The sequence below is a fragment of the Aspergillus multicolor genome (genome assembly GCF_047715735.1).
Source record: "Aspergillus multicolor strain CBS 133.54 unplaced genomic scaffold BDW74scaffold_11, whole genome shotgun sequence".
Classification (NCBI taxonomy): domain Eukaryota; kingdom Fungi; phylum Ascomycota; class Eurotiomycetes; order Eurotiales; family Aspergillaceae; genus Aspergillus; species Aspergillus multicolor.
In genome coordinates this window covers 1-25,219 of record NW_027395962.1, presented here as the reverse complement: position 1 = coordinate 25,219, position 25,219 = coordinate 1, and the positions used below count along the sequence as shown (strand labels likewise).

The 25,219-nt window shown below is 52.4% G+C and overlaps 11 protein-coding genes across 11 annotated transcripts; 5 read left to right on the top strand and 6 right to left on the bottom strand.

Annotated features, from left to right (window-relative positions):
- Positions 1–4,271: 4,271 nt before the first annotated feature.
- BDW74DRAFT_177712 (uncharacterized protein) lies at positions 4,272–4,790 on the top strand (the record flags this gene model as incomplete). Its single annotated transcript, XM_073728963.1, has 1 exon — positions 4,272–4,790. The coding sequence occupies one exon, from the start codon at positions 4,272–4,274 to the stop codon at positions 4,788–4,790; it is 519 nt and encodes a 172-aa protein (XP_073584065.1).
- A 430-nt stretch (positions 4,791–5,220) lies between these two features.
- cds1 (phosphatidate cytidylyltransferase) lies at positions 5,221–7,199 on the bottom strand. The gene is made up of 4 exons (XM_073724826.1): positions 6,693–7,199; positions 6,268–6,640; positions 5,428–6,221; positions 5,221–5,379 (listed from the first exon to the last, which is right to left on the bottom strand). The coding sequence occupies exons 1-4, from the start codon at positions 6,837–6,839 to the stop codon at positions 5,341–5,343; spliced, it is 1,353 nt and encodes a 450-aa protein (XP_073584064.1). The 5' UTR covers positions 6,840–7,199; the 3' UTR covers positions 5,221–5,340.
- A 123-nt stretch (positions 7,200–7,322) lies between these two features.
- Positions 7,323–9,791, top strand: BDW74DRAFT_152454 (putative DNA repair protein Rad26). The gene is made up of 2 exons (XM_073724370.1): positions 7,323–7,813; positions 7,858–9,791. The coding sequence occupies exons 1-2, from the start codon at positions 7,334–7,336 to the stop codon at positions 9,721–9,723; spliced, it is 2,346 nt and encodes a 781-aa protein (XP_073584063.1). The 5' UTR covers positions 7,323–7,333; the 3' UTR covers positions 9,724–9,791.
- A 738-nt stretch (positions 9,792–10,529) lies between these two features.
- BDW74DRAFT_152453 (mitochondrial 37S ribosomal protein uS4m) lies at positions 10,530–12,214 on the top strand. The gene is made up of 3 exons (XM_073724369.1): positions 10,530–10,584; positions 10,646–11,086; positions 11,140–12,214. Exons 1-3 carry the CDS (start codon positions 10,549–10,551, stop codon positions 12,034–12,036), a joined length of 1,374 nt encoding a protein of 457 aa, XP_073584062.1. The 5' UTR covers positions 10,530–10,548; the 3' UTR covers positions 12,037–12,214.
- A 511-nt stretch (positions 12,215–12,725) lies between these two features.
- BDW74DRAFT_15499 (uncharacterized protein) lies at positions 12,726–14,502 on the top strand. Its single transcript, XM_073724764.1, has one exon. It carries the CDS (start codon positions 12,904–12,906, stop codon positions 14,431–14,433), a length of 1,530 nt encoding a protein of 509 aa, XP_073584061.1. The 5' UTR covers positions 12,726–12,903; the 3' UTR covers positions 14,434–14,502.
- Positions 14,503–14,691: 189 nt separating this feature from the next.
- Positions 14,692–16,092, bottom strand: BDW74DRAFT_177707 (pyruvate dehydrogenase (acetyl-transferring) subunit E1 alpha; the record flags this gene model as incomplete). The annotated part of the gene is made up of 4 exons (XM_073728962.1): positions 14,692–15,197; positions 15,249–15,703; positions 15,761–15,894; positions 15,970–16,092. 4 exons carry the CDS (start codon positions 16,090–16,092, stop codon positions 14,692–14,694), a joined length of 1,218 nt encoding a protein of 405 aa, XP_073584060.1.
- Positions 16,093–16,869: 777 nt separating this feature from the next.
- Positions 16,870–21,539, top strand: BDW74DRAFT_152447 (uncharacterized protein). The gene is made up of 8 exons (XM_073724368.1): positions 16,870–17,953; positions 18,001–18,356; positions 18,403–18,595; positions 18,641–19,063; positions 19,108–19,683; positions 19,727–19,838; positions 19,883–20,149; positions 20,203–21,539. Exons 1-8 carry the CDS (start codon positions 16,903–16,905, stop codon positions 21,188–21,190), a joined length of 3,966 nt encoding a protein of 1,321 aa, XP_073584059.1. The 5' UTR covers positions 16,870–16,902; the 3' UTR covers positions 21,191–21,539.
- On the bottom strand, positions 21,254–21,540 carry BDW74DRAFT_15473 (uncharacterized protein). The gene has a single exon (XM_073724726.1). It carries the CDS (start codon positions 21,472–21,474, stop codon positions 21,316–21,318), a length of 159 nt encoding a protein of 52 aa, XP_073584058.1. The 5' UTR covers positions 21,475–21,540; the 3' UTR covers positions 21,254–21,315.
- A 127-nt stretch (positions 21,541–21,667) lies between these two features.
- BDW74DRAFT_177705 (uncharacterized protein) lies at positions 21,668–22,321 on the bottom strand (the record flags this gene model as incomplete). The annotated part of the gene is made up of 4 exons (XM_073728961.1): positions 21,668–21,788; positions 21,818–21,982; positions 22,046–22,137; positions 22,220–22,321. The coding sequence occupies 4 exons, from the start codon at positions 22,319–22,321 to the stop codon at positions 21,668–21,670; spliced, it is 480 nt and encodes a 159-aa protein (XP_073584057.1).
- Positions 22,322–23,489: 1,168 nt separating this feature from the next.
- Positions 23,490–24,632, bottom strand: BDW74DRAFT_167627 (glutaminyl-peptide cyclotransferase family protein; the record flags this gene model as incomplete). The annotated part of the gene is made up of 1 exon (XM_073726720.1): positions 23,490–24,632. The coding sequence occupies one exon, from the start codon at positions 24,630–24,632 to the stop codon at positions 23,490–23,492; it is 1,143 nt and encodes a 380-aa protein (XP_073584056.1).
- A 293-nt stretch (positions 24,633–24,925) lies between these two features.
- On the bottom strand, positions 24,926–25,210 carry BDW74DRAFT_177703 (uncharacterized protein; the record flags this gene model as incomplete). The annotated part of the gene is made up of 1 exon (XM_073728960.1): positions 24,926–25,210. A coding segment is annotated over one exon (285 nt), but the record flags the coding sequence as incomplete, so codon positions are not given.
- Positions 25,211–25,219: the final 9 nt, after the last annotated feature.

Sequence of the window (25,219 nt, the reverse complement as noted above, 5' to 3'; positions counted from 1 at the left end):
TTTGCTCCTCAGATTGATTAAATGATCTGTCACTCTCTGCACTGAACGCTTGACCCGAGCGGCCAAGATGACTAACTGTCCTATGCAGGCGCCAAGCGTCTAGTGAAGTGACAATTGACCAGTCTACGGAGTATGGCTTTTCGACTGCCAAACCTCATCGCGTTCGGTTGAACATCGCTAACAACGATGGACGAGGAGAGATTTGCGTCTGAGACTTTTGCTGATCGTCATCCGGCCCTATTGCTGCAGCCTGCACCGGCCCGCCTCAAAGCCCCAATTATTGATTCCGTGCGACGAAAGGTGTCAGGATGGCCGATGAAACGTCAACTCGGAAACATAGTCTTGCTCGACCGGAACGTCATCGGTATTATCTCATATCGACGTCCTGATACAATTGGACAGTTGAGACTAGAGTTTGCTGCTTCTGCAGAAACAGCCGTTGAGCCGTTACGCTAACCCCTCATCCGAAGCTTGGCTGGCCCCTGGGGCTTTTGACCGCACCTCCTCCAGGAGTAAAAGCCTATGCAGGGCCGCTTGGTACATTATAATAAATTTTTTGCGTCGCTGACAGGTCAGTGACAGCGTCACCGTCTTGTGCTCATTTGTCGATTCGTCAACAAGCCACAAGTCCATCATGGTCGCCATGTGAAACAGCCGTGAAACCACCTTTTGAGCAGGGATTGACAGAGCTAGCTCTGGACTCTGAGTCCGCCTAAATGACTCGGCTCAACAACTTAGTTTGTTCTGGTCGTCTCGCTTCAAGTCTCCAGAGCGGATGCGCTGCCAAAGCGTTATGGCATGGCTGCCGCTGCCGCTGCCACTGGCATCCTCGGCCCGTCCAGCTCCACAACTGTCATGGTCTGTGGGCTCATGTTGACTGAGCGAGAATTCAAGGGAGCTATTGACCTATCCAACTCCGCTAACTGCGAATAATGGTGCCACCTACAGACTCTCGCGAGGCCGAACACCTCCATCGGCTAAGACACTCGCTCGGCCTCGTACTTGCACCCTCCAATCAGAAGTCAACCAACTTCGCAACCATGATCCTGATCATTTTCGAGTGGAGGTTAGGTTGTTTGAGTTTCGCCCTGGGCACGGCGGAAAACAAAGGTTGGACGAAGTTGAATTGCCCCAGAAAGGCAAGCCGGATTGAAGATGACAGGTCAATTGATTGATATGACCCCGGTCCGCCACCATTCCCAGCCATCCGAACTAGACAAATTGATTGGTCAAATATGCTATAGCGGTGACGGCATCGAGAACAGATCGACAAGAACCCTTCATCTATTTGATTCGCGGTCACGAACGCACCTAGCGTGAGGTAGCATCGAATCTCGGTACAACTCTCTTCGCTTATCTCCGCGAAGCCAATGACACAGTCGCGATCGAGATACGGAAGGCCAGGTTCGATCAAACTCATTTACGTATCTCGATTGCTGATTGTGAGTACAGGGATATATATTACTCGACTCATCATACTTGATCTCTCAACTGACGAGACCATGTGGCTGTCTGACTCGACTAGTCCAATGGTTCGCAATCTGAATCGCAGCGAATCTAGGCTCAGATCTCCTCGAGTGATAGTGCGTCCGTGTCAACCTCGCCCTCGAGGAGTTCATTTGTCGCTCGAACGACGGAGTACTCCGTAAATATCGAGACATGTGAGATTCTATTGATGTCGGCGCTGAATCTGAATTTGAATCGCCCGGCATGCGCCACTGTGCCGTCGAATCATCGACTGCCAATTAACCTGTAGCGCAGCACTCGTGTTGTCGCTATTGCAGACTGTTGACTATCCGCTTCGATGACTGGCATTTTGTCAACAGGGGGCGATTCAAGACCACGGTCCTCGTTGCGGCGCCATCTAAGGAACTGAGGATAGGGGCGGTTCCTTAGCTGGTTCCTGCCAGTCACCCATCCTTGTTCTTGAAGCTTGGGGGCCCTCGTGCTACAGTATTCGCCCGCTGTGCAACGTAATCAGCATCTTCTCCAGGCTGATGGTAGCTAGCATTTACGGTTCACCGTGCCTGCCACCAGCTATGCGTTGCGAAGGAAGCAGCCCCCTGATTATTTTCATTATATCCTTACTTCTGCACTAATTTGGCGGCTCTCACGGTCGACTTGTACCCGGGAGTTGACAGACGTCCACCGACTCCACGAAGGCATGGACGAGGTAAGAGAAGGAGCTACCCACGAAGAGCCATTGAAATTCCACTTAGAAGGGGCTGATATCTCTCTCACTTGCGCGAGGCTACCGGACGTAGAATCGCCTCCGTCGCTTGTTTCGATCCGATGCCGTCCACATAGGTAGTAAGTATTCGAGTTTCCTCTCGTCGTACTTACGCTCGAAGGCTATTAGTACTCTTAGATTTTCGAATATAGATTCATCTGCTCAACCATCTAGACTGGCCTTGCCGGACACCTTCGCTTCGAACAGTACTTCTAAGGCTTCCACCAAGTCACCGTTTGACGGAGTCAGACTTCCTAGTAGCATCCTTACGCGACCATCGTGCTTCTGCGTATTAGAGCTTTCGAGAGGGAAATGTCTGAGCACTCTATGTTGGCAAGGTTTCAACTCATCATGATAGACTTAATGCTCAGACTTACTGAACCCACCCTTGGAGTCCATACGGTACGTGTCAATTTGGTTAGCACGACGCGAACCCTAGCGAACTGTGTACTTCCCTCGACCCGTCGGGGGCACAAGGTCAGAAATCAAACTCAACCGTCTACTGGCCTTAACTCAAGACTTAGTAGACACGTAAATTCGCAATTTTCCACATCGCGGGAGCACCTCCATCACAATAGCTGCATCCTCACCGAGATGGTGAAGCGGAGAATATCAGACGCATCACGGTATGAGAGAGATGCGGGATTGTCTGGATTATTAATCGTGGTCCAAATGGACAAACGTACCCTAAAGTCTTCGAATGTCTCGGGTCGGAGTCTCATGGTGAGCAGTGCCGGCGCTGGCCCATCCAACATGGCCAGCTTGAATAGCAACAGCAACAGCAACAAGAGAGCGAGAGTCTCAACAACCGCCTCCAATGTCACGCATAGAGCCTATCCCGGCTCCGTCGCGCGTCCCGATACACTTATCAGCAGTGTCGGACCGTACAAGGGAACCAACACGGAGAACAGCAGCAACAAGAGGGAAGGCCTTTGACATCCACCTCAACACCATCTCCCAGACCCACGACGCGTCCGAATATGACCGATAAAAGTGCTACTAGGCCCTCAACGCAGTCAGCCTTGACACAAACAGCAACAGAGGGGCAAGGCCTTCAACAACCTCCACTCCCACTTCCTCCGGAAATGGTGCCGTAAGACACTCAAACGGAGACGAAGAAAGCACCGACGCTCCTCTGGGTTAAGCTAATGTTGAGCAGATACAGAGCCGCGAAGGCTTAGAGACAAAGACCGCGAATGGCTTTTCCCAGATTTTCCCAAAGGCGTCGTCCCTTATGTCTACCTAGCTCTCATGCGCGCGCGTATGCCCCGGGATAAACTAGTGGTCTGTTTATCCTCTGCCGTCCAGCCAGGAGCTCCAAGGCCGGATATGCGCCGCTTCTCTATGCGACTACTGTGCGATGATATCCGAGTCCGACGGTTCCTGAATTCTGGCAATATGCCCAAGGTTCAGGCAGTCCGTGCTCGTTCATTCAGGCCAGGTACGCGTTTGACGCGTCCATTTGAGACACCAAGTACGGAGTACGGAGTATCAGGATCGCCTTGCTCAACGAAGACAGTGTCCGTATTGATTAGCACTCAAAGAAGTATAATACTATGAAGATTTTGACTTGGATGATTGCTTGAAAGAAGACTATTTGATATGGTTTCGATGCTGGGTACGTTGGAGTATCAACATCGATGGCAGCAATATGTACTTCAACCCTAATGTATAATCCCCCACAAAACACCTCAGGCAAGAAATGTAATTCAACAAGCATCCCACCCAAATTATTCTCGAATGTGTCAAATTGTCTTGAATCTATAAAACTCATCATTATCAAAGCCCAATTCTCGATCCGTGGTTGAAAAAATGACTTCATCAGTACTCAAGACCCCCGCGCGACGCGAGCCGTCGATCAACCATCAAACACCCAACCAGCTCATCAACAAAGCTCCCCTCAACGCGTCAACACCATCAAGTCTAAGGCCATGTACAATTCCAACCGCGCAAAGTGAAAAGAAAAGCATCCCCACCAGCCGCTCATGACCACATCGCATACTTTTCGTGCTGGATCACGAGGTCTCAGGCCTAGAAGCACATGGGCGAATATGGCGCCTTCATCGCTGCCTACAATGAAAATTTTAGGAGGAGCAGGGCTGCGCTCTTGTCCAGGGACACGACCACAAACACGACTACGACCAACGCATCCAGCGAGAACGCTGAAGATGAGGTCGAGGTTGAGGTCCGGCGTGGAAGAACTAGTGCTGCGCGTGAGCTCGACGCAGAAATTGCACCTACAGCCGCACTTGCAATTGAGTCTGCGCCATCAGACACCGACCTTAACGGCTTGAAACCTGACGCGAGAAAGGGTGTCAATGGCGGAGAGCAAGGGGCGAGGGATACACCGCTTATGGAATGGAACAGGGACAACGACGAACACGAAGGCTACGACAGCGACACGTCTGCAGTTTCCACGTCGTCATCACTATCAGAGTACCCGCAACGCGAAAACGCCATGCACATGGCGACTCTGAAAGGAATAGTCGGACTAATACAAGAGAAGGAGCGCAAGGCGCCGAGGAAGATAGTGCGGCAGTTTCTAGAGAAGTACGCGTAATGCGAACCTGTGCTCGAAGCGCGGTTCCAGGATCAACGTCTGACAAGTCAATGGATTACGTCGATGATTGCGGCGGAGTTGCTGGTTGACTCGGTGAAGGCTATGGGGATGAGGAAGTGGGAAGAGGAATGGGGGAAGACATGGAAAGAAGTGCGGGATAGAGGTAGTATACTCTTCGGTGAAGCGAAGCTGAAGGAGCTGTCACCGATAGAAACGTTAGTCTAACACAGACGATGCATTGGCTATCCACTAAGTATCGTTTTGCACTTCCTCGACCAGAAGCATCGGCGGATTCTGGACAATCCGTCATATTCGAGGCATACACCAACAGGCCCGATATAAAAGAACACGGAATCGAAATATAGAGACATTGTCCTCACATGTACAAGAACCCATCCAAAAGGCCCGGTCGTGCACACTAGACGACCAAGAGGCGAAGAACGTCAATTACAAGGTATTAGTCGTAAGCAATAGGTGTCTCGCACGAAATTGTATTCGTTCCAATAGCGCTAATGCGTCATTAAAGCACTAAAAGGCCATGATATAGGGCTTAGTGACGTTGCAGTTCCGTGCTAAGAAGGTCCAAAACCTGAAGATGTTAGCAATGGTGCCAATATTTTCAAAGAGATATACTTGCCGACTCAGGAACCGCTCCCTGGTTATATAGGTACTTGCTCAGACCGCGGACGACCTCCAGCTGCTCATCGACAGTCAAACCGTTGATGGCGGCTTCAATGATGTCACCCACGCTGGCCTTGAAGACAGCAATGAAGCTGTGGTAGTACATGTACGCGAAGAAACCCATAATGAACTGGCAGTCCATGCGGTCGGTGATACCGCCGTGGCCCGGGATCGACTCGCCAAAGTCCTTGATCTTGAATGACCGTTTGAGACCGGAAGCAAAGAAGCCTCCAAAGGGAGCAACTAGCGACGCAAAAGTGGCGAAAAGAAGGATGTGAAGCTGCATCGGAGCAAGGTAGAACGTCCTGCCGAATCCGGTCCAGGCCGGGATTTCGAACGCTTGAGGAAGGAAGACCGGGTTAACGTCGCATTCCAATCCGGTCAGAACGTTCGATCCAAGGTCGTTGACAGGGCAGATGAAGTATTTGTAGCGCATCAGAATGTTGGTCATAAAGTAGCCGAAAATGATGGTGCAAACCCATGCGCCAAGGAATCCCTCGACAGTCTTCTTGGGGGAGAGCTGGATCAATTGAGTTCGGCCAAAAGTGATACCGCAAATGTAGGCGAAGATATCGTTAGTGATAACCAGAGAAGCCGGAAGGAAGAACCAGATCATGCCCTCCAGGATGTTGTTCATAACGAAATGGGCCTGCACGACAATCAAGTACAACGCCATATGGGTCCAGGCGAACTGGGTGAACTGGAACCGGTAGTGGCCCTTTTGCAAGGAAGCAACGAAGAAAACGAAGCCTAGCGAGATTAGCACGGCGAATAATCTAGAGTAATCAGAACATACCCATGATCCAGAGAGTGAAACTGATGAAGCGGTGATGTGAAGCCAATGGGAGCAACACCCGGTCGACCAAAAGGATGTGCTTGAAGTAGTAGATGACGCTTTCACCGTACAAGAAGTACATGCTAGTTCCCAAAAAGTACCAGTTCAACGACTTGGTGAAACGGATGTTCTTCTCCTTGCTTGGCACATTGGCAATAGCGATAACTTCCTTGAACGAGATGATTTGAATAGCAGTGACGATACCGATGATGTATATGTGGCCCGAGAACATAGCAATGAAGAAACCCGCGATCATAACAAAAGTCCATATTGTGCGAGTGATAAACGTCTGTTTCTTCTTCTGGTATTCATCTAGCGGGGGTGCTTCGGATTTCTAAAACAACGTCAGCGTCGAGTCCACAGCAGCGAATCGGCAGGTCCCGCACCTCCTCAAGGATTGTCGCAGGCTGAGCAACAGCTCCATTCTTCGTCGGACTGCCCGGATCAGAAGCAGCATCGCTGGCATCTGAGATACTCGGCCGTCGACCATCAGCCCGGTGTTGGAACCGAACGCTGCGGCGTGACTTGGACATGACGGAATAGGGGAGCTGGCAGGGTGTCTCGATCGGACGCGCGGGGCAGTGACGGTTGAGCTGAATCGAAGTCGTCAAACAACGGCGGATTATCGAAACGCTTAGCAAGCGCAGAGGGATGGATGTGAGCCGTGAGAGAGAGAAGAAGAAAGGTGGAAACGAGGAGTGAGTGCGAACAGGTTGGGGGACGAGTGATCGTCGCCTAGGAAAATTTCATGTGAGAGACGATGGATTGGCGGCAGAAAAAGCAACGACAAGGGCGAGTCCCATGAAAATGACAATTATTTGCGATTCAAGGGCAAATCAGTCATCAATCGGCGTTGATGGGAGGCGGTTGACGTTGTCGAGGGGAAGGTGAGGAGGGAAAATGGTTGAGGCTCGATCGCGGTTGACTGCCATCTACGTCAGTCAGCTGTTTTGCTCGCCCTCTCAGCCTTCCAGACTTCCACCTTTCCAGCTCCACCACGTCCTGCGCCAATAACTCGGCGCTATTCATGGCGGCCTCACTTCTTGGGCATGAAGAATTCGACGATGAATTCTTTTCCGACGACGGCTTCGACGATCTGCCCCCGGATGCTCTAGAGCAGCTCGAACACGATGCCTTCCGCGCTACGCAGGCCGAACCTACGCAGCGAGAGCCGGAACCGAGACACAATTGGCCTGAGCGTGATGTTCCCATTCGGTACCCCCAGGTCAACGCGATCAATGCCGCCAACGCTACGTTACGACCTCCCGCGCAACTGCACACTGGATTGACCAATGAATATGGGTCGCTAGAAGTGGGAGAACTCGACGCGGAGGTGTTTGATGATGGGGCTGCCATTGCATTGGACGACACGGTTGCCTTCTCAGCAGGACCGTCGCATTATGCTCATGAGACAATTGTTCTGGACGATGACGAGTCTAACCAGGCTGACGCAGGGTCGTCTTACTACTCTGCGTTGCAAAGGGAACACGAAATGCTTACAGTGAAGGTTTGTCCTTTGACCTAAGTGATGACCATAACTGACTTCTACAGCTCCAACAAGAAACCGAACGGTATGCCCGCCTCGAGGCTGAACTCGCGACCGCCAGGTCCATGGCCGAGACGAAAACCGGCGAGATCGCCATTATTCGATCAAATCAAGCAAAAATAACTGTGGATTACGAGCGGCAAATAGCCAATTTACGCAAGGCCATGGCCGAGGAAATGGCAAAGTATAAGGAAGAGGTAGAGGCAATACGCGAACAAGGGAAAACGTTGGCTACGGAAAATGCTTTCCTCAAGCAGGATCTCGCCGAGGAGGTTTCTCGAGTCAACCAAATACGAGCCAAGGTGCGAACAGAGGGCAAAGCAGGGCCGATGACGCCGAAGAAGAATAAGGTGCTTCCATTCCGTGATGGATTCAACGACGAGGAGATTCTCGCAACATCGCCAAGCAAATCAGGACGATCAAAACAGACGACGCCGACAATGGCAGGTAAGAAGAGAAGGCGAACAAGTCAGGGTAGTCCGACGCCTTTACGGTTGAGTCCGCGTCAAGAGCCGAGTCTAGAGATCATTGAAGACTTGGTCGACGAGACAATGCTAGAGCCTGTCTTGGAATTGCCCATCGAGGAGCCTCCACTGGAGCGCGACCATAAAGAGACACACATCATAAAGCAGATATTGAATCACCGATCAGTCCCCCATAAAACTGATGTTGAACTACTGGCCGAGTTGACATTTCCATCGGAACCTGGGCGGTCACTGTATAGCATACTACTGGAGGAGACAACGGAACTTGATCTGGGTAGCTATGCGATGGAGCATATGCAGGCAATAATATCCTTATGGTCTCGAGCACTGAAAGAAAAATTCTTCCAGCCAATCCCGATATTTCTGGAAGTCACGAGGTTCATGCTCGCCGTCGACACGGCGTCTGTCTTGCGTCTGATCGATCGTCTTTTACCCGTGTTGCTGGATTCCAGCGACATCAACGGAGTTCCCCGTTTCAAGCACTCACCCTATGCCAGCCAGAGCTTTGGTAAAGTGTCGCGAACGCCGACTTCCCAGCTTGAACCACTGGTAGATTCTACTGAGATCGTCCGGGTGATTTACCAGATCGCGTGCCGCAGCCTAGGAGACGAGCAACTCATCGCGAATTTCTGGCGCCATGTCCGCTACTCGTTTGTTCTGATGATGCTGAGCTGTTCACAGCCCGCCAGCGATATCAAGCTAACACTGAGTCTACTGATGACGAGCATTCTTCCTGACTCGTTCGCGTCCATCCACGAATCTGAACAAGACCAAAAGTCTAACGAAAACTGGGTTGTCGACCGCGTAGCCAGTCTTCTATGGGAAACGCTACAACCAGACGAGGGACAGCCGCCTTACACGCGGTCAGAGATCTGCGACGTGCGATTGGAAGCGCTGGCTTTCTTGATGACGGTCACTTTTAATCCTGTCGATCCGACTAATACCCACGGTAGCCTGGTCATCGCCTCGCATCATACAGCTTTGGCGAAATTGGTCAGGGCAATGCACGACGAGCTAGACGCGCTCTATGATGATCCCACAGAGAGAGAGATGCATTCCACCATGGTCAACGGCCTCATGCGCCTGATCTACAGCATTATACAACGGCACCCGCAAGAAGCCGACCTACAAATGAAGCTGCATCGAGTTCCTGGAGGCAAACAGAAGTTCCTGGTGGTGTTGACGCGCCTTGCATTTAGCGAAGGACTGATTCTTGAGGCGGGCATTGAGGACGAGACCGTGGAGATGGCGCACTCGATTCTGGACAACGCGGTCAATCCTGAGGAAGCGGAGGCTCTGCTTGAAGCGTTCCCGCATGCGAAGGGGGAGAATAATGAGACGAAACTTGAACAGGATACGGAAATGATGGAAATGATAGAAGAATAGGCATCTCTGGCGTTATGAATTTACGAGTATATACCCCTACATAGCAACTTGAATTCCAACGGGCAAAACATTGCAATCAAACTTGGTAAAGCGAGGACGAGTAACACCCTACGGATTAGTCGATAGAGCGACAAGGAAATGGCAGAGGGTAGTGAGCACTTGATGAAAGGTTCGTCGCGTGCACTCCGCGGTCAAAATGCTTCAAGGTGGCAAGCTAAGCAAGACGAGACGCGACCAGCTGTAGAATACCTAGAAGAAAAAAGGATAGCGAAGAACACGATCTGAAGAATTTACGGAACAGACTACTAGACGTTGGTACAGTGCGGAGTACAGCTAGTGGGGAAAAGAGGTAGAAGCTTGAATGGAAGTCACCCTTCTCCATACCCACGCGCAAGGCGAAGCCATGATGAAAAGAGAAAACCACATAGTGGAAAGTGCCAAAGAATACGCCTGTCAATGACCCGAAGGCCGTTGAACAGACCGTTCCGCCGCGCTGTGCAATGCAGGGACCAATCTGTGGTGGACCGCCTTCTTGATCGCAGCCACCCAAACAAGGTAAGTATGAAGAAGAAAAGAAAAAAGGTTAAAGGGCGTCGAGGGGAGACAGAATTTATAGCTTTCGGCGTGGGAGGAAAGGGCGCTAGTGGGAAGCGAGAATGTGGTAGCCAATTAGAGCATGATCGGGGACCGAGAACTGGTGGCCTGAGAGAATAAGGCGGCGAAGATGGGCGAGCGGGTCACGTGCACTGCGAAGTTTTGGCCGCCGGAAATTGGTGGACTGAGCAGGCAGGCCGGAGAAGGACAACAGACCACAGCACCGCCAGGATGAGGAACAGGGCTACCACGAAGCTGAGCAAGCCGGTACGAACTCTTGCACTTGTGTCATCTCGACTTACTTAAGACTAACCACTCTCCCCGCCAGAAATTCCGGCAATCATGGAGCAAATACAACCTGTATAACCTCAGCCGCATCCAGAACCCTTACACAAAGTCACGGACATTCTTCCAGCAGAAATGGACAGCCAAGGCCATGGCGCGCGCCTACCACGGCGAGCAGGTCCGCGAGAGTCAATGGACACGCATGTTCACGAAGCGTATGCGCAGTGTCGTGCCCATGAATCCCTTGAAGATGGCGCAGGATGACGGTTCTGGCTCTGCTGCTGGTCGTGGGTCGGGACTGGAACTAAAGGAACCCCCGACTGCTTCTGAGATAATTAAGACGAGGATACCGTACACAAATATGGCGTTCGCCCCGCTGGAACGAAGGCTCGACGTGGCGGTCTTTCGAGCGCTGTTTGCGAGCAGTGCGAGACAGGCGAGGCAGTTTGTCCTCCATGGTGCTGTGACGGTAAATGGGAGAAAGGTATATCTTCGTCAGCTATTAGTATCGCTATGGACCATCTGACTAGGCTACAGATGAGATTCCCCGGTTACCTCCTCAACCCCGGCGATATGTTCCAAGTCGATCCCGAGCGAGTGATGTTTGCCACCGGTGCGCCGAAAGACAAGTCCGAACGTCGTCTGGGCCGTGTCCAACGCAAGAAGGCCGCGGAGGCCGCCAAAGCCGAGGAAGCTAAAGAGGAGGGCGAGGCCGAGGAGGCCAACGAGAAGGAGGAAGCCGAGACCGAGGACAAAGATAAGAAGCTCGACCCACGCGCGACGCTGAAGCGCCTCCTCGCTAGCGCCAAGAATATCATGGCCGACGGCAAGGACGTGCTCCCCGCCAAACGCAAGCAGGATCTCCGAGGCTTCCAGAAGACCGTCCGCCGCCTCATGTCCAAGAACGCCGAGACCGCTACCAGCATGACCAGCAACCTCGAGACCCAGTTCGCCGAGCTCTTGAAGCTCCTCAAGGCCACGAAGATCAACTCCAAAGAAGTCAAGAAGGGAGAGAAAGAGGCAGCCAAGTTGGCAGAAGCCGAAGCTGAAGCCTCCGCCGACGCGTCCAACGCCGAGGGCGCTGAACCCACAGAAGCCCTCACCGAGGCCTTCCGCCAGGCCGCACAAAACCCCGAGGCCGACATCGACACATCAGAGCTCACAGAGGAGGAACTCGACGTGCTGAAGCGCGCCCTTGTCCAGATGCGCGACAACCCCATTGACAACACGAAGCCCTACGCTACGCCCTGGCGGCCACGCCCCTACATGAGCGCCTTTACCTTTATTCCCCGATACCTCGAAGTCAACCAGAACATCTGCGCGGCCGTGTACCTGCGACACCCGGTTGCTCGGCCGGGACACTCAGAAGTCCCAACGCCGTTCGGCGAGTCGGTATCGACCGGTGCGTTCTCCTGGTACTTGAGACGGCGGTAGATGAACCGTCTTCTTGTGTCTATAATCATGTTCCTACCTTCTTCGTTTATGTATTACTGGGATCGGGCGCATCTTTATTTGTCAATTGGCCCGGCAGTGGCCGTGCCGTTAGTTGTACGGGCATATGTAAATTATTCTATCGCAATAGAGAAGCCTTTCTTGAATACTAACCTTGCCAATCTCTGAATGTCCGTATAAGCTCACCTAACAATTTCATACATACAATAAAGTTGGACGATGTGATAAAACACGAGTGTGCTGAAAATCCTCGATCTGGCCGAAATCTAGTACCGTAATAATACACCAGCCCCGCCTTTTCCTTTGCACCTTGTGGGGTCCGAAATGTAATTGCAAAACCCTCAAGGGAAATTTTAACGCCCTCCCAATTATCTCGAAATCAACATCACCCGCTCCATCACGAGTCCATTTATATCTCTGTTCCAGGGCATTACGAACCTTTACGACTATTCCCAGCCCATTGGAGCATATATACAGCATACATACATACGACCTTACGACCTCAACACAACCCCGACCCTCCCTACTCAGCACCACCACCCCAAAGCCCACGGAGCCTCACCAGGAACCCTTCGGGGGACCTGAAAGCCCACATCGGCGAAAAGCAAGATGTACAATCCGTGGAGCACACACACGCAACAAGCACACACACATCCTCACCACCACGCCCACCACGGTCCCCCGCATGCCCAGGTCCATCCACACCACCCCCAACATGCCCACCACCACGCGCCCACCGTGACCTCCGTCTCAGGCACCGTCTCCGTGCCTGGCACCGTGTCCCCCGGCACGCGGCTGGTAGACCTCGACTCCTCGCCCTCCGCCTCGCCGAGCGCGTCCTCGTTTCGCATGAACTGGCTGCCGTCGATGCTGAACGGGCGCGTGCACAACGCTGCGTCGTCGCTGCCGACCATCTCGTCGAATCTGCGCATGCAGCATACGCATCCGCAGACGAGCCAGCAGCAGCAGGCGCCTGTGTCGATGATTGTGGATTCGCGGGCGCAGGCGGGGGGTGCGGTTGTTGGGAATGCCGGAGTTGGGAACCAGACTCAGGTTCAGCAGCAGGTTGTTTCTGTTGAGAGCGAGGAGAGTGACCGGTCTGAGAGTCCGGGTGGTACACCGGGGGCGCGGGACGTCAGCGGGACGGATGCATTGGGGGAGCCGGAGTTTGGGTCTAGCGAGGGCGGGCAGAATGGGCGAGGGGAGGATATCGATGTCGAGCTAGGTGAGAATGGCAGCGATGTCGATGGGAAGGGCGTCACCGTGAGCATTGAGGAGAACGGCGAGATCACACATACACTTCCCGGCGGACTGAATCTGACGAGTCGGAAACACGGGAAGCGCCTGACGACGAAGGAAGAAGTCTCACTCTTCGAAATCTGCAACCGCCACGCGGCGGAGTTCGGACAGCGCAGTAACCTCTGCAAGTGGTGGATGACGGTGACTATGGAGTTCACGCGCGGCCAGAAACACCCGTACTCATGGCACTCCGTCCGCCGGAAGGTGGAGCTCGTAACGAAACAGCGCATGAAGTTCCTCGAAGAGCAGCGCGAAAAGGGTGCAGCGGGGACAGAGACAACAGAAGATCTATCGAACCTCCGATGGCGCACTGTCGTGGATGCATGGATCCCAACATGGCAGCGCTGGGAAGAAGCCGAAGCACGACGCATCGAGAAACGGGACTCGCGACGGCCCCGGAAGAGGAAGTTGACCGCTACGACGCCGACGTCTGGCATTGCAGCTGGAGACGGATGGGATCTGCCGAGTTCATCGGCGCCTTCTGGCGATGCGTGGCGCGCACCATCGAGCACCAGTAGCAGTCCAATGGTCAACCATACCTCTGCGGCGCCATTAGCGACGCCCGTCCGTCTCCCACCAGGCTTCGACACGCTCTTCTCGCAACCATCTACACAAACGCCGCCCGTATCAACCTTCAACTCACATACCCAACCTCACCGTACACCCCAAACCTTCAACCCCTCAACACCAAGTACAAGTACGAACCAGGCTCCGCAGCAAACGCCCGACAGCGCAGTCATGGTCGCGATGCTCGAGACCCTGGGTAAACTCAACAAGCATCTCGAGTCGAACAACACCTCGTCGCAGCCACAAAACAGTTCAAATGCGGATGCGAACTCTGAACCACCATCCGCGCAGCCGCAGCCAGACTCTCAAGGAAGTAATGATGGAGGCGGCGATGAAGCTCAAACAGTTTCCTCAGACGTACTGAGAAAAATCAAAGAAGAGCTCAAATCGGAGATGATGAGTGAATTGAGGGCGGAATGGGACAAGGAGCGGGCGGTGTTGGATGAGAAACTCGACTCTGTACAGAGGACGCAGGAGATGATTCTTGAATTGCTGAGGCAGGAGCCTTCATGATATGAACAAGGTCAATTTCACTTCACCTTTGCGTCGCGAGCATATGTTTATGATGATACCTACGTTGCTATGTTTAGTTTATACAGTATATGATGATGGCCATTCCCAAAGTATTCATTTGCTACATGGCCAATGCAAACAAAATCCGGCTAAATTACAAAGTAAACATCACGTGGGTAAGTGTTGCGCGCCTATACTCGCTCCTCCCTTTTCAAGGCGTGGAGAGAAGATAATCAAACAAGCCCTCTATGCAAAAAACTAGTAGTAGAAAGTCTCGTCAACAGTGCGGCCCCTCATCCATTTGGGCTCGCTGCCGCGGACGTAGATGTCCTCGAAGAGGATGCGGGAGTTGTTGTCGGGAAGAGGCATCTTCTCGGCAATGGCAACCTCCTCATCGACGTTGGCGCGGGCGGTCTTGTCGAGAGCCTTGAGGTCTTCCTCGCTCATGACACCCCAGTCAATGATCTTCTGCTTCAGACCCTGGATGGGGTCCTGGGTGCTGCGCATGCGCTGAATCTCCTCACGGCTACGGTAGGTGGTACCAGGGTCGGACATGGAGTGACCACCGTAGCGGTAAGTGACGTACTCGTAGACGAGAGGACCGTTGCCGGAGACGGCGTAGTCCTTACCGTACTTGACGGCGGCCTTGGTGGCGAGGACGTCCATACCGTTGACCTTAATACCGGGGATGTACTGACCACGCTTGTAGTAGTCGGTCAAGGCGGAGGAACGAGCGGCGGAGGTACCCATACCGTACTTGTTGTCTGCGGTTATTAGCTAACAGATCGGAAGCAGAAGAGACGGCAGAAACATACTCTCGCAACCGAAAAGAACGGGAAGGTTCCAGAGCTTAGCCATGTTGAAAGCCTCGAAGACCTGACCCTGGTTGGAAGCACCGTCACCGTACAGGACAACACTAGTGGACTTCTCCTCGTTGTACTGCTGAGCGAAGGCAAGACCGGCACCGACAGGAACCTGGGCACCGACGATACCGTTACCACCGTAGAAGTTGGGGGCGAACATGTGCATGGAACCACCCTTTCCGTAGGCGATACCCTCACGGCGACCGAGCAGCTCTCCGATGATGGAGCGGACAGTACCGCCGCGCATCATGGCGTAACCGTGGCATCGGTAGGCAGTGATGATCTTGTCCTCGCGAGTAAGGGCGTGTTCGATACCGACAGCGACGGCTTCCTGACCGGTCGACAAGTGGCAGAAACCGCGGATCTTCTTCTCCTTGTACAGACGGTCGGCGGCCATCTCCATGCGTCTAAAAGCGATATATCAGTGTTTGTCCCGAGTATCCGAGAGGAATAGCAAGTCATACCGCATGGCGACCATGTCGTAGTACATCTGCTTGAGCTCCTTCTTGGTCACCTCCAGGGTGTAAGGCGGAGGGTCGATCTCGTAGGTCTCGAAGCTCTCGTCCGAGAGGCGGACGGTGAAGGGCTTGTTCTCATCCTAAAGAGTCGCGCATCAGTATGGGAATTGATGGCGTTGCGCAAGGATTTTCAGCTCGGGATAGCTGATACCGACCTCTGGGATATTTTCAGCATGCGACGAGGCGGCGTCGGTGGTGACGGAGCGGCGAGCAAAGGGAGCAAAAGCCTGACGCCTCAGAGGCGCAGCTTGACGGGCCCACGCAGTTCGGAACAACATGATGGACAGCAATCAAGCGATTGAGCGAGGGAGGAGAAGAGTGAGACGGAGATGTTATCTTTCAACAACAGTCGGAGACGTTGGGAAACCACGAAGGAACTTTCCGGACCCGCTAGCCCCGATCGGGAACTCCCTCTTAGATAAGCAGAGATGGCTTCGGACGCCGGTGTGCGGTCTGCAAACACTGCAAACATGCTCACCACCTCGCAGATAAGATACTCCGTCATCCATCTTCAAGTACTGCGGACTTTCTGGAATGGCTTCAGATTTAGAACAATGAATCGACAGTATCTTGGCTATCTGCAGACAACAGCGTTCTGATGATACCATGAGTCCATGACACCCTGAATGCTCACAAGCTGACTCGGGACTGGTATGAGATGCGGACCAACTACGCATTTCGGCGGTATATATTTTGCAACTGGTTGTTTACCCATGGTTCCTCACCTAGATAAACGGAGCTTTACCGAATGCAAAACCAGTACTACCGGCTTGCATCTGATCTCAACCTTCTCGAGTTACCCAATACGCTCTGAACAAAATGTCTTTTCAATCCACAAGAATGTTCTGTCTAGGTTGACTTCTGACCTGCGCATACAAATGCATATAGCACTAAAAAGACAGGGCAGTTGTATATGCCAAGACATGTCCGAGTAGCCTGCATGAAGCTGCAGACGAGGCTGACTTCGAGAGAGCCTCAGCCTCGTCTCCTTTCCTTTTCTTCCCCTGTCGCGCAAAATTCTTTCTTACATCTAACGTTCTCTTCCCAACTAACCATCTCAATGCCTTTATCCCTAGCATTGTCCAGCCATGAATGGCCACAGTCACAATCGCCCATCGAGTCGCAACGACTTCGAAGTCGCAATTATTTGCGCCCTCCCGCTCGAAAACAACGCGGTGCTGTGCTCTCTAGACGAAATCTGGTTTGACGCTAACTACCACTGCCGCCGCACGAACGGCGACGAAAGTTCGTACGTCTTCGGCAAAAGCGGCCAGCATGCCGTTGTCGTCGTGGTTCTCCCCAGGATTGGGAAAGTAGCAGCATCCGCGGCTGCTCAGTCCCTCAAATCCAGCTTTCCTTTTCTGAACCTCGTGCTCCTCGTAGGAGTCTGCGGTGCGGTCCCTACAAAGTCAGACGGGAATAATATTATGCTAGGCGATGTGATCATCAGCGAGGTGTTGGTCGAGCTTGATCATGGCCGCCAGTACCACGATGAGTTTCGACGAAGGACGGACACGATATGGGATGCACCGCAGAGACCGAACGATGAGGTTATTGGGTTGCTGCAGCACATGAAAACGCCTGTTGTCTTGGCCGAATTGCGTAAGAGAACCATGCGGGGTCTCGAGGTCTTACTGGGACATGAGAGTATAAGCACGGATCGACCGGCTGCAACGGAGGACAGGTTATTTCCGCCAAACTATATTCACCGACATCATTCTGATTGCCCTGGATGTAACGTACCTGGAAGTCCAGACTCGGTCTGTGAAGCCGCTCTCAAAACGCCCTGCGATGAACTCGGTTGCGATGAGAGCATTCTTGTGCCGCGAGATCGTCTCGACGAGGAACTCAACTATCGCGTCCATTTCGGGTCTATAGGCACCGGGGATACAGTTTTGAAATCAGCTATGCATCGGGACCGTCATGCGGAGAAAGAAGGTGTTATAGCTTTCGAGATGGAAGGAGCTGGCGTCTGGAACAAATTCAACTGCCTGATCATCAAAGGAGTATGTGACTACGCGGACAGCCACAAGAATAAGAAATGGCAAGAATATGCAGCTGCAGTGGCTGCTTCTGTTGCAAAGGGAGTACTGGGGCTGTATACACCTCATGACAGGTCACAGTCCGGAATGCCGAACCGTAAGTTGCTGGAATCTTTCTATCAGGGATATCAACTAATAGCGTAGTTCCATCGGAGCGGAGTTCACGAACCTCGAGCACACTTAGCCAAGTGGAGCCTCAGCTATTCCAGACTCTTGATGATTCCCTACCGAACGATATCTTCGATCGTGTCTCGAAGGGATTTGAGCGTCGATTGGAGCCAGGCAGGTTAGAAATCTTCCGCACAACGGACTTCCGGGCTCTCAAAAGAGAGATGAAGAGGATTCAGGAAGACCAAGAACTAGCGAGACAATTGCGAAACCTAAGGCGCATTGAACAGTTCGTGACGAAAATCGACCAACTCGGTCAGATTCTCGAATGCATACCACGGGCGGGCGGAATCATGAATCTCATTTGGGGTCCAGTAAAGCATTTACTACAGGTATAACACTCATGCCTGCCGGGGTACCCTTGCTCAATGATTTCAGATAGCCAAGAACCAGACGGACCTATTCGACACGCTCTTGTCGGCCTACGAAGAGATCGGCGTGGAGCTACCCAGCCTAGAGGATCGAGCTGAGATTTTCCTGCACAACGTAGGGCTGCAACGGGTCCTTGCTAGACTACTTGCCGATGTCATGGACTTTCACGAGCACGCAATGCGGCTATACTCTGGGAGAGGTATGGCCGCCTGAGTTTGTTTAAAGTTCCGGCTAACCGTTCTAGCTCTTAAGATTGTGTTCAAGCCGCTCTGGAAAGACTTCAATCCGACGTTCCAGAGCATCGTACATAGGATACGCTCTCATACCACGCTAATTGAAGACAAGGCACGGGCTCAGTTCATACCTCAAGGCCAGTACGACAAAGACATGCAACAAATTCGCGATCACCTGCGAAGAACTGAGAAAGACGTGCTTGATCTCGAGACAAAAGAGAAAGAGCGACAGAAAAAGAAATTCGAGGAGCTCCGAGACTGGATTGCAGGCGCAGAAAGCGAGACTGAACATAAGAATATATGCCGAGACAGACACCTATACCCCAACAGCGGAAATTGGATTCTGGAGCAAGGCAGGGTCAAGGAGTGGCTATCTCCGGATTTTGATCAGCCTTATAGTTCTATACTATGGATTCATGGCCGCCCGGGCACTGGTAAGCCGACGCCTTTATGGACCTGACCCACGCTTACTCTCTAGGCAAAACATATCTGGCTTCCCTTCTGATCGAAGAATGCATGAAGGACACGTCCTGGATTACCTGCTTCTTCTATTGCAACGAGAAAATCGAGACCAAAACTTCTGCGCTTGCCATACTACGCGGCCTTCTTTTGCAGCTGATATACCAGCATAGAGAACTGGTTCCGTACTGTCATGCAAAAATGAAGGCCTCACGCACTCCAACTTTGACTGATATATCCACGGCACATGCACTTATAGACACGTTCTGCGAGAGAATACCGCGCCTTTACATGGTTGTTGACGGTCTCGATGAACTAGAAGAAGGAAGAAAAGATTTGCTGGAAACCTTCAAGAACTTGATTCGAAAAACCGAAATTTATGCGCAGGGAAAGCTCCGAGTTCTATTTTTCAGCAGGCCAATGCCTGAGATTAAGAATGCAATCCCAGATGCTGCTATACTTGCACTGGGCCCGGATCATAATAAGGAAGATATCAAGCGATATTGTCAGCGCAGAACCTGCGAGCTGAAGAAGTTTGACTTTAGCGATGCCGTCATTAACGATGTAGTGGACCGGGTTTGCATCAAAGCTGATGGTACGTAGGTCTAGAACTGACTATACAGTACTAACATCTACAGGCATGTTTCTGTTCGCCAAGCTGGTCATGAGCAATCTCTCAAAACAGCCAAATAGAGGTCGTTTCCGGACCGAGATCAGTAAAACTAGGCTTCCGAACGAACTTGACGAAGCGTATGTACGTCTCATTGGTTGAAATCACTTTCTAACATTCGTAGGTATACCCGAATCATGGAGAGACTGAAGCTCGACTTGAGCCCTGAGCAGTTTGAATATACACACCTCTTGCTCGGGTGGCTCGTATGCTCTAAGCGCCCACTAAAGTGGACGGAAATACAGCTGGCATCATCGATTGACATGATATCGGAGAGTGCCGAACTCGATGCGGACCTGGAAATAAAAGACGACCCTCAAGAGCTCTGCGGATCTCTCGTGCACATCCTGAAAGGGAACCGGATTGAGCTTGTACACAGCACTGCCAAATCGTACGTCTGTCTTCATGTGCTATGTTGCTATATTTGATGCTAACTCAATCTAGGTTTATCGAGAGAAGGAGCGAGATCAACCTGGCTTCGACGGAGTGTGACCTTACTCTCCGCTGTCTACGTTATCTCACGCTTGACATGTTCGAAAGTGACACGTCTGAGAGAACTTTGCGAGATGCTGCCTTGTGCGGTGACCTTGCATTCCAGGACTACGCTGTAGCATCCTGGTTCCTCCATGTTAAGGCACTGGTCGAGAGCAAACAAGCCTTCCTAGACGGCGATGTGATGATCGCGGGACACGCACACATTGCACGGGTAGCCACGATTACGCAAACCCTGGAAAGCTTCGTATCGTTCTACTCGTCAGGATTACCCAACGCAGCTACGGTCCTCGAGCAGACACAAAAGGACTGCGAGTTCTTTCTACAGCACCCCTTCCACGCCAACCTCCTCCGAGTGTGGGATCACATCTGCTTATCCCAGCGCGGCGACCTAGAGGCTAGAAATGAAGTCAGCCTTCCCTCCCTGAAAGCCACCCTAACCCGCAACCGCAAGCTTCTTGAAGAGATATCCCAAAACCCCCAAACCGAGGCAGACTTCCTTCAACGCTACGACGAATACCCCTTCCGCTGCCCAAAAGTAATGTGCTTCTACTTCCACGAGGGCTTCAAACGCGCCGACATCCGAACCAACCACGTCAGCCACCACGAGATGCCCTTCCACTGCGCCGTGGAGACCTGCTCGCGCCATACGTTCGGATTCCGCAACAACAACGAGCTAACGCACCACAATAAGAAGTATCATCCCGAGGAAATCGACCTGGGTGAAACATTTACGAATTTGTCGAGGCGCGAGGTCGTCAAGACGAACTGGGAGTGTCCGCAGTGCCATAAGTTCTTTGTGCGCAGGAATATATTAGAGGATCATACGCGCTCACATAACGGGGAGAAACCGTTTTGCTGTTCAGAGTGTGGGAAGGGGTTTGCGCGCAAGTCGGACATGCGTAGACATGAGAAGATTCATGAGAAGAGGAGAAGGTAGATGCTGCTATCTGAATGGTATATATCAAGCAGGAGTCCAATTCATGGACCAAGGGAAAGGACGGTCTTCTCTAACTAGGCTCTTGTTCCATACCTATATCACGGTGGGCATCGCTAAAGAGAATGTCAATACATGCTTAGGTTATCCCGCTGCCTACCTACACCAGCTCTTCTGCCGCAGAGGGCCCTCAAGTCCACCGCTGCCTCGAGCCCTCCGGCGACTCCGATCGTCGTCACCGTTATCACACTTAGTCTAACCGCCAAACTACGGTACCTGGCATCCATATAGTCTAGCTTAGAAAAGCACAGATACTAAAATATATGTAGCGTATGTACCCATCTGGTCCAAGCTGTATCTACTTCATTGTATTCTCATCACAAGTATGTAGTTAGTGCTTGGACGAGCTGAATTACACCTCAGTAGCAAAACCGGCCGCCTCATCTAATCCCACAAAAGACACCCAGAGGTTTTAGGACTCTATTCAATCGTCGAACTCCCACTGACAACGTTGCACTCCCAGCTTCCAACCGCAAAGGGCCTGGTGAAGTGATGCGGCCCGGGCGAGAGGTGCCAGCTGTCGCCGGTGCAGTCCTTGAGTCTGTGTCGATATGGTATTAGCAAACTCACCCTGGGGAATAGACCCCCGGCCCCGCCTGGACAGCGGTTTTGAACGGGACCCATGAATATCGGATGAAGAGGGGAGGGAAGACGTACGACCAGAATAGACACGAGAAATCAGGTCCCGAGGACGACGCGTTGGAGTCGATGTTTACGTCTGTGACGTTTGTTGGCCTGTTATGGACATGGCTTGTTAGGGTACGTTTTAAGGGAGGTTTGGGCCGTTGGGGAACTTACCCAGCCGGTCTGTTCAGGCACTCCGCGGGCTCGGAGGTCGTGGTGTAGACCTGGTACCGCTCTTCAGGACTGTTTGCGATGACGAGTGTTATCTGTCGAGGAGAAATGGTGTTTGTTAGCTGGCTGCATATTGAAAGGAGGTGAGGTGGAATGGGAATGGGAATAGGAACAGACTTCTCCAGTCACAGTGATGTCGTCTTGAGCAAGAACACCCAGGATGGAAAGGGCGGCGAAGAGGGCGGCGAAGAGAGCGGCGGTTCCGAGTGCGAGCTTCATCGTGCTGATTAGATGTATAATAGGTGCAATTGGGCAATACCACAAGCTGGTGGACTGTAAGGTACGAATCACTATAGTAAAAGTGCAAAAGCGAGATAGTCTCTCGAGGGTCTCTTATAGCCAGCATCCGGAGTTGAAGATACTCCGTCTGCGGGGATAACCCCTCACTTTCATGCCTCGTACCATTAGATCCTTGCGTCTTGTCCATGCAGCTCCGATCTCTACTCGATCTGACGTGTGAGATGCACGGCGATCGCCCGTCACGCCAGCCACGCAGGAACCAAGGCTAATAGGATGGCCCGAATGGCCAGGGTCAATGTCAAGAAGGGCAAGACCGAACTCGGCATACTGCATTATTACGTATAAGGAACTTGTACTCCTAGCTGGGCGTTGCCTCTTTGCCTTGATGGCTTACCGTGGGAAAAAGGATGCTGTAAAGACTATGGTGAACACCGTGGAGGATGCAAGGTGACGACTTACCGAAAAGCAAGCATGCAGACTGACTTTTGGATCAGGGACCAGCTAACTTAGCTGTAAACCTCAAATCTCTTTAGTAAGTTAGCCCCTCTTCTCGCATGTTGATTAGCCTGCCGAGATCAATATCGCCGCCATGGTAGGCATGCTGGCGCCAAAGGAGCAAGATTGACGATTTAGGGCTCAGAGATCACCTGACCAGCTCCATCTTTCATACCATATGGTTGAGACGGCGGTTCCAATCCAAGCGGCAATACAACAACAACAACAGATATCTGAAGAAAGGCACATATATTCCGTTACAATAGTAATGTACGTCTTCAAATGCATAGAGCCAGAAGGACCGCCTTCCGGCAATCCGCTGTGGATCCTACCATGCCAGAGTAAGCCAGCGCAGGTGGTGGGCCGAGGGTTATACTATGGTACTACCATTGGTATAAGGCTAGCCTCCTTTGCCCCTGGGCAGGTGCAAAACGCTCTTTACGACAGTGGCCCTAACGTCCAAACTTGAATAAACTAGTTAGGCAGGTAGGCCGTCCTTCGGTGCATTGCATAGGGAAGACAACCCTGGTACCTAGGTTGGAGTGGAGCTGCAGAGGAAGTCAGGGACTCTGTAGACGGGGTAAGATCCATGATGATTATATCAGGAGCACTGCACATAGGCTAGGACCCACAAAATCCACACCCCTCAAGCTCACAAATACCCCTCCAACCCCAGGCACCCGCCCACAAACGCCGTAACCAGCACCCCCCAGTCCCCCACCGTCGACATATCCAAGTGCGCCCCGTCATCGTTCATCGTATGCCAGACAGCAGGGAATGCCCCGGTCCCGGGATCCACATCGATAACGTGCAGGACTGGCACGCCCAATGCTGCGAAGGGGACTTGGTCATCTTGCACGATTGGGCGGGATATGTCCATTGCGGTGAGATCTGCGTCGATGAACCAGGGGTATTGGACTTCTTCTCTGTCTGCTTCTGAGGCTGAGTCTGAGTCTGGATCTGAGTTTAGTAAGTCTAGCTCTCGGAGACGCCGTTCGAGATCTGCTAGGTGCTGGTATGAGCCGTGTGTGACGGGGTAGAAGGATGGGACTGTGGGATTTCTGGAACCAAGGAGGTCAAGCAGGACGAAAAGTGTAATCGCGTCGAGGCGGGACTCATAGGTTGCAAATTCAGGATAGGCAGTCACGGTCCACTGCGCTGCGAGGACGCGCGAGCCATAGAGCCCGTCGTTGGCGAGCAGGGTGGGTGCGAATGTCTCTTCGCCGTCGAAGAAGATGAGCTGGATGCCGATGGGGTCGGTGGTGTTAAGATTGAGATTGCGGCCTTTGCTGGCTGGGTCCCATTTACGGCTTAGTGCTGCGTCGATGCTCTGCGCTAGGTGCATTAGGATTGCGCAGGGGGCGGCGCTGTCTATTGCGCCGATGAAGCCTTGCAACTCTGGGTCTGAGAGGCTGTCGTAGTGGGCGGCTAGAGTGAGTCTGCTGATATTGTGGGGTTCTATGCCTGGGGGATCGCGAGAGACGATGATGTTTGTGAAGTGTGTTTTGGGGGATCCCGCGATTGGGATCTGGGAGGTGGAGGTTTGGTACTCGATGTTCCAAGTTGGGAGGTTCGTGGCGAAGAAGGATGTTATGTGCTGCCTTACTGCTTTGGAGCCGAGGGTTCCTGGGATGCGGGGGTGGAGGAGGGGGGCGAGAATCGTGCCGGTGTGGATGTTGAAGGTCTTATTATCTGGACGGGGGAGCGAGGAGAGGGTTTCATTAGAAAAGGGGGTATAAGAGTGTGTTGTGGTTAAGAGGAAGCAAAGGGCGGCAATCAGAGTTAGGGCTGGCATTTCGAGATGGTAGGATGAGGTTTTTTATCCATTCCCGATTCCTAAGGCAGATCAAAGTTGAATCATGTAGGCAGTTTACCGGCCGGGCTATATACCAGCGCTGACAGATTACTGCCTCATTTAGCAAGTAAGCAGGACACCCGAAAGGCAACAATGGCATTCATCATAGTCGACATCGACATCGTCAGCATCATGATTATCATCCCAACTCAATCCGTGCCTTCGGTAGATCAATCATCAATCACAAGTCCAAGATCAGTCCTAGAGTACCGTGACATGCTGGGATCACAGGCCTACTCCTCACGCTTCTTGATACCCCCCCAAGCACCGTACAGCTGCTGCGAGATGTCGTCGACAGTGGTACCCTCGACACCACCTTCTTCACGCTTCTTGATACCCCCCCAAGCGCCATACAGCTGCTGCGAGATATCATCGACAGTCGTACCCTCCACAGCTGCGTCATCGCGCTTCTTGATGCCTCCCCAGGCGCCATACAGCTGCTGAGAGATATCATCAACGGTAGTCCCCTCAGCGGCCTCTTCAGCGCGCTTCTTAATACCACCCCAAGCACCGTACAGCTGCTGAGA

Bases quoted from the DNA above. Each gene is read 5' to 3' on its own strand.
- BDW74DRAFT_152447 (XM_073724368.1), top strand. From the start codon at position 16,903: ATGAATGGCCACAGTCACAATCGCCCATCGAGTCGCAACGACTTCGAA. The intron at 18,357-18,402 runs GTATAACACTCA...CAATGATTTCAG, and splicing joins CAGTAAAGCATTTACTACAG to ATAGCCAAGAACCAGACGGA. The intron at 18,596-18,640 runs GTATGGCCGCCT...TAACCGTTCTAG, and splicing joins GCGGCTATACTCTGGGAGAG to CTCTTAAGATTGTGTTCAAG.
- BDW74DRAFT_15473 (XM_073724726.1), bottom strand. From the start codon at position 21,474: ATGGATGCCAGGTACCGTAGTTTGGCGGTTAGACTAAGTGTGATAACG.
- BDW74DRAFT_152454 (XM_073724370.1), top strand. From the start codon at position 7,334: ATGGCGGCCTCACTTCTTGGGCATGAAGAATTCGACGATGAATTCTTT. The intron at 7,814-7,857 runs GTTTGTCCTTTG...TGACTTCTACAG, and splicing joins ACGAAATGCTTACAGTGAAG to CTCCAACAAGAAACCGAACG.
- BDW74DRAFT_15499 (XM_073724764.1), top strand. From the start codon at position 12,904: ATGAACTGGCTGCCGTCGATGCTGAACGGGCGCGTGCACAACGCTGCG.
- BDW74DRAFT_152453 (XM_073724369.1), top strand. From the start codon at position 10,549: ATGAGGAACAGGGCTACCACGAAGCTGAGCAAGCCG. The intron at 10,585-10,645 runs GTACGAACTCTT...TCTCCCCGCCAG, and splicing joins CCACGAAGCTGAGCAAGCCG to AAATTCCGGCAATCATGGAG. The intron at 11,087-11,139 runs GTATATCTTCGT...ACTAGGCTACAG, and splicing joins TGACGGTAAATGGGAGAAAG to ATGAGATTCCCCGGTTACCT.
- cds1 (XM_073724826.1), bottom strand. From the start codon at position 6,839: ATGTCCAAGTCACGCCGCAGCGTTCGGTTCCAACACCGGGCTGATGGT. The intron at 6,641-6,692 runs GTGCGGGACCTG...ACGTTGTTTTAG, and splicing joins CTGCGACAATCCTTGAGGAG to AAATCCGAAGCACCCCCGCT. The intron at 5,380-5,427 runs GCAAGTATATCT...TAACATCTTCAG, and splicing joins AGGGAGCGGTTCCTGAGTCG to GTTTTGGACCTTCTTAGCAC.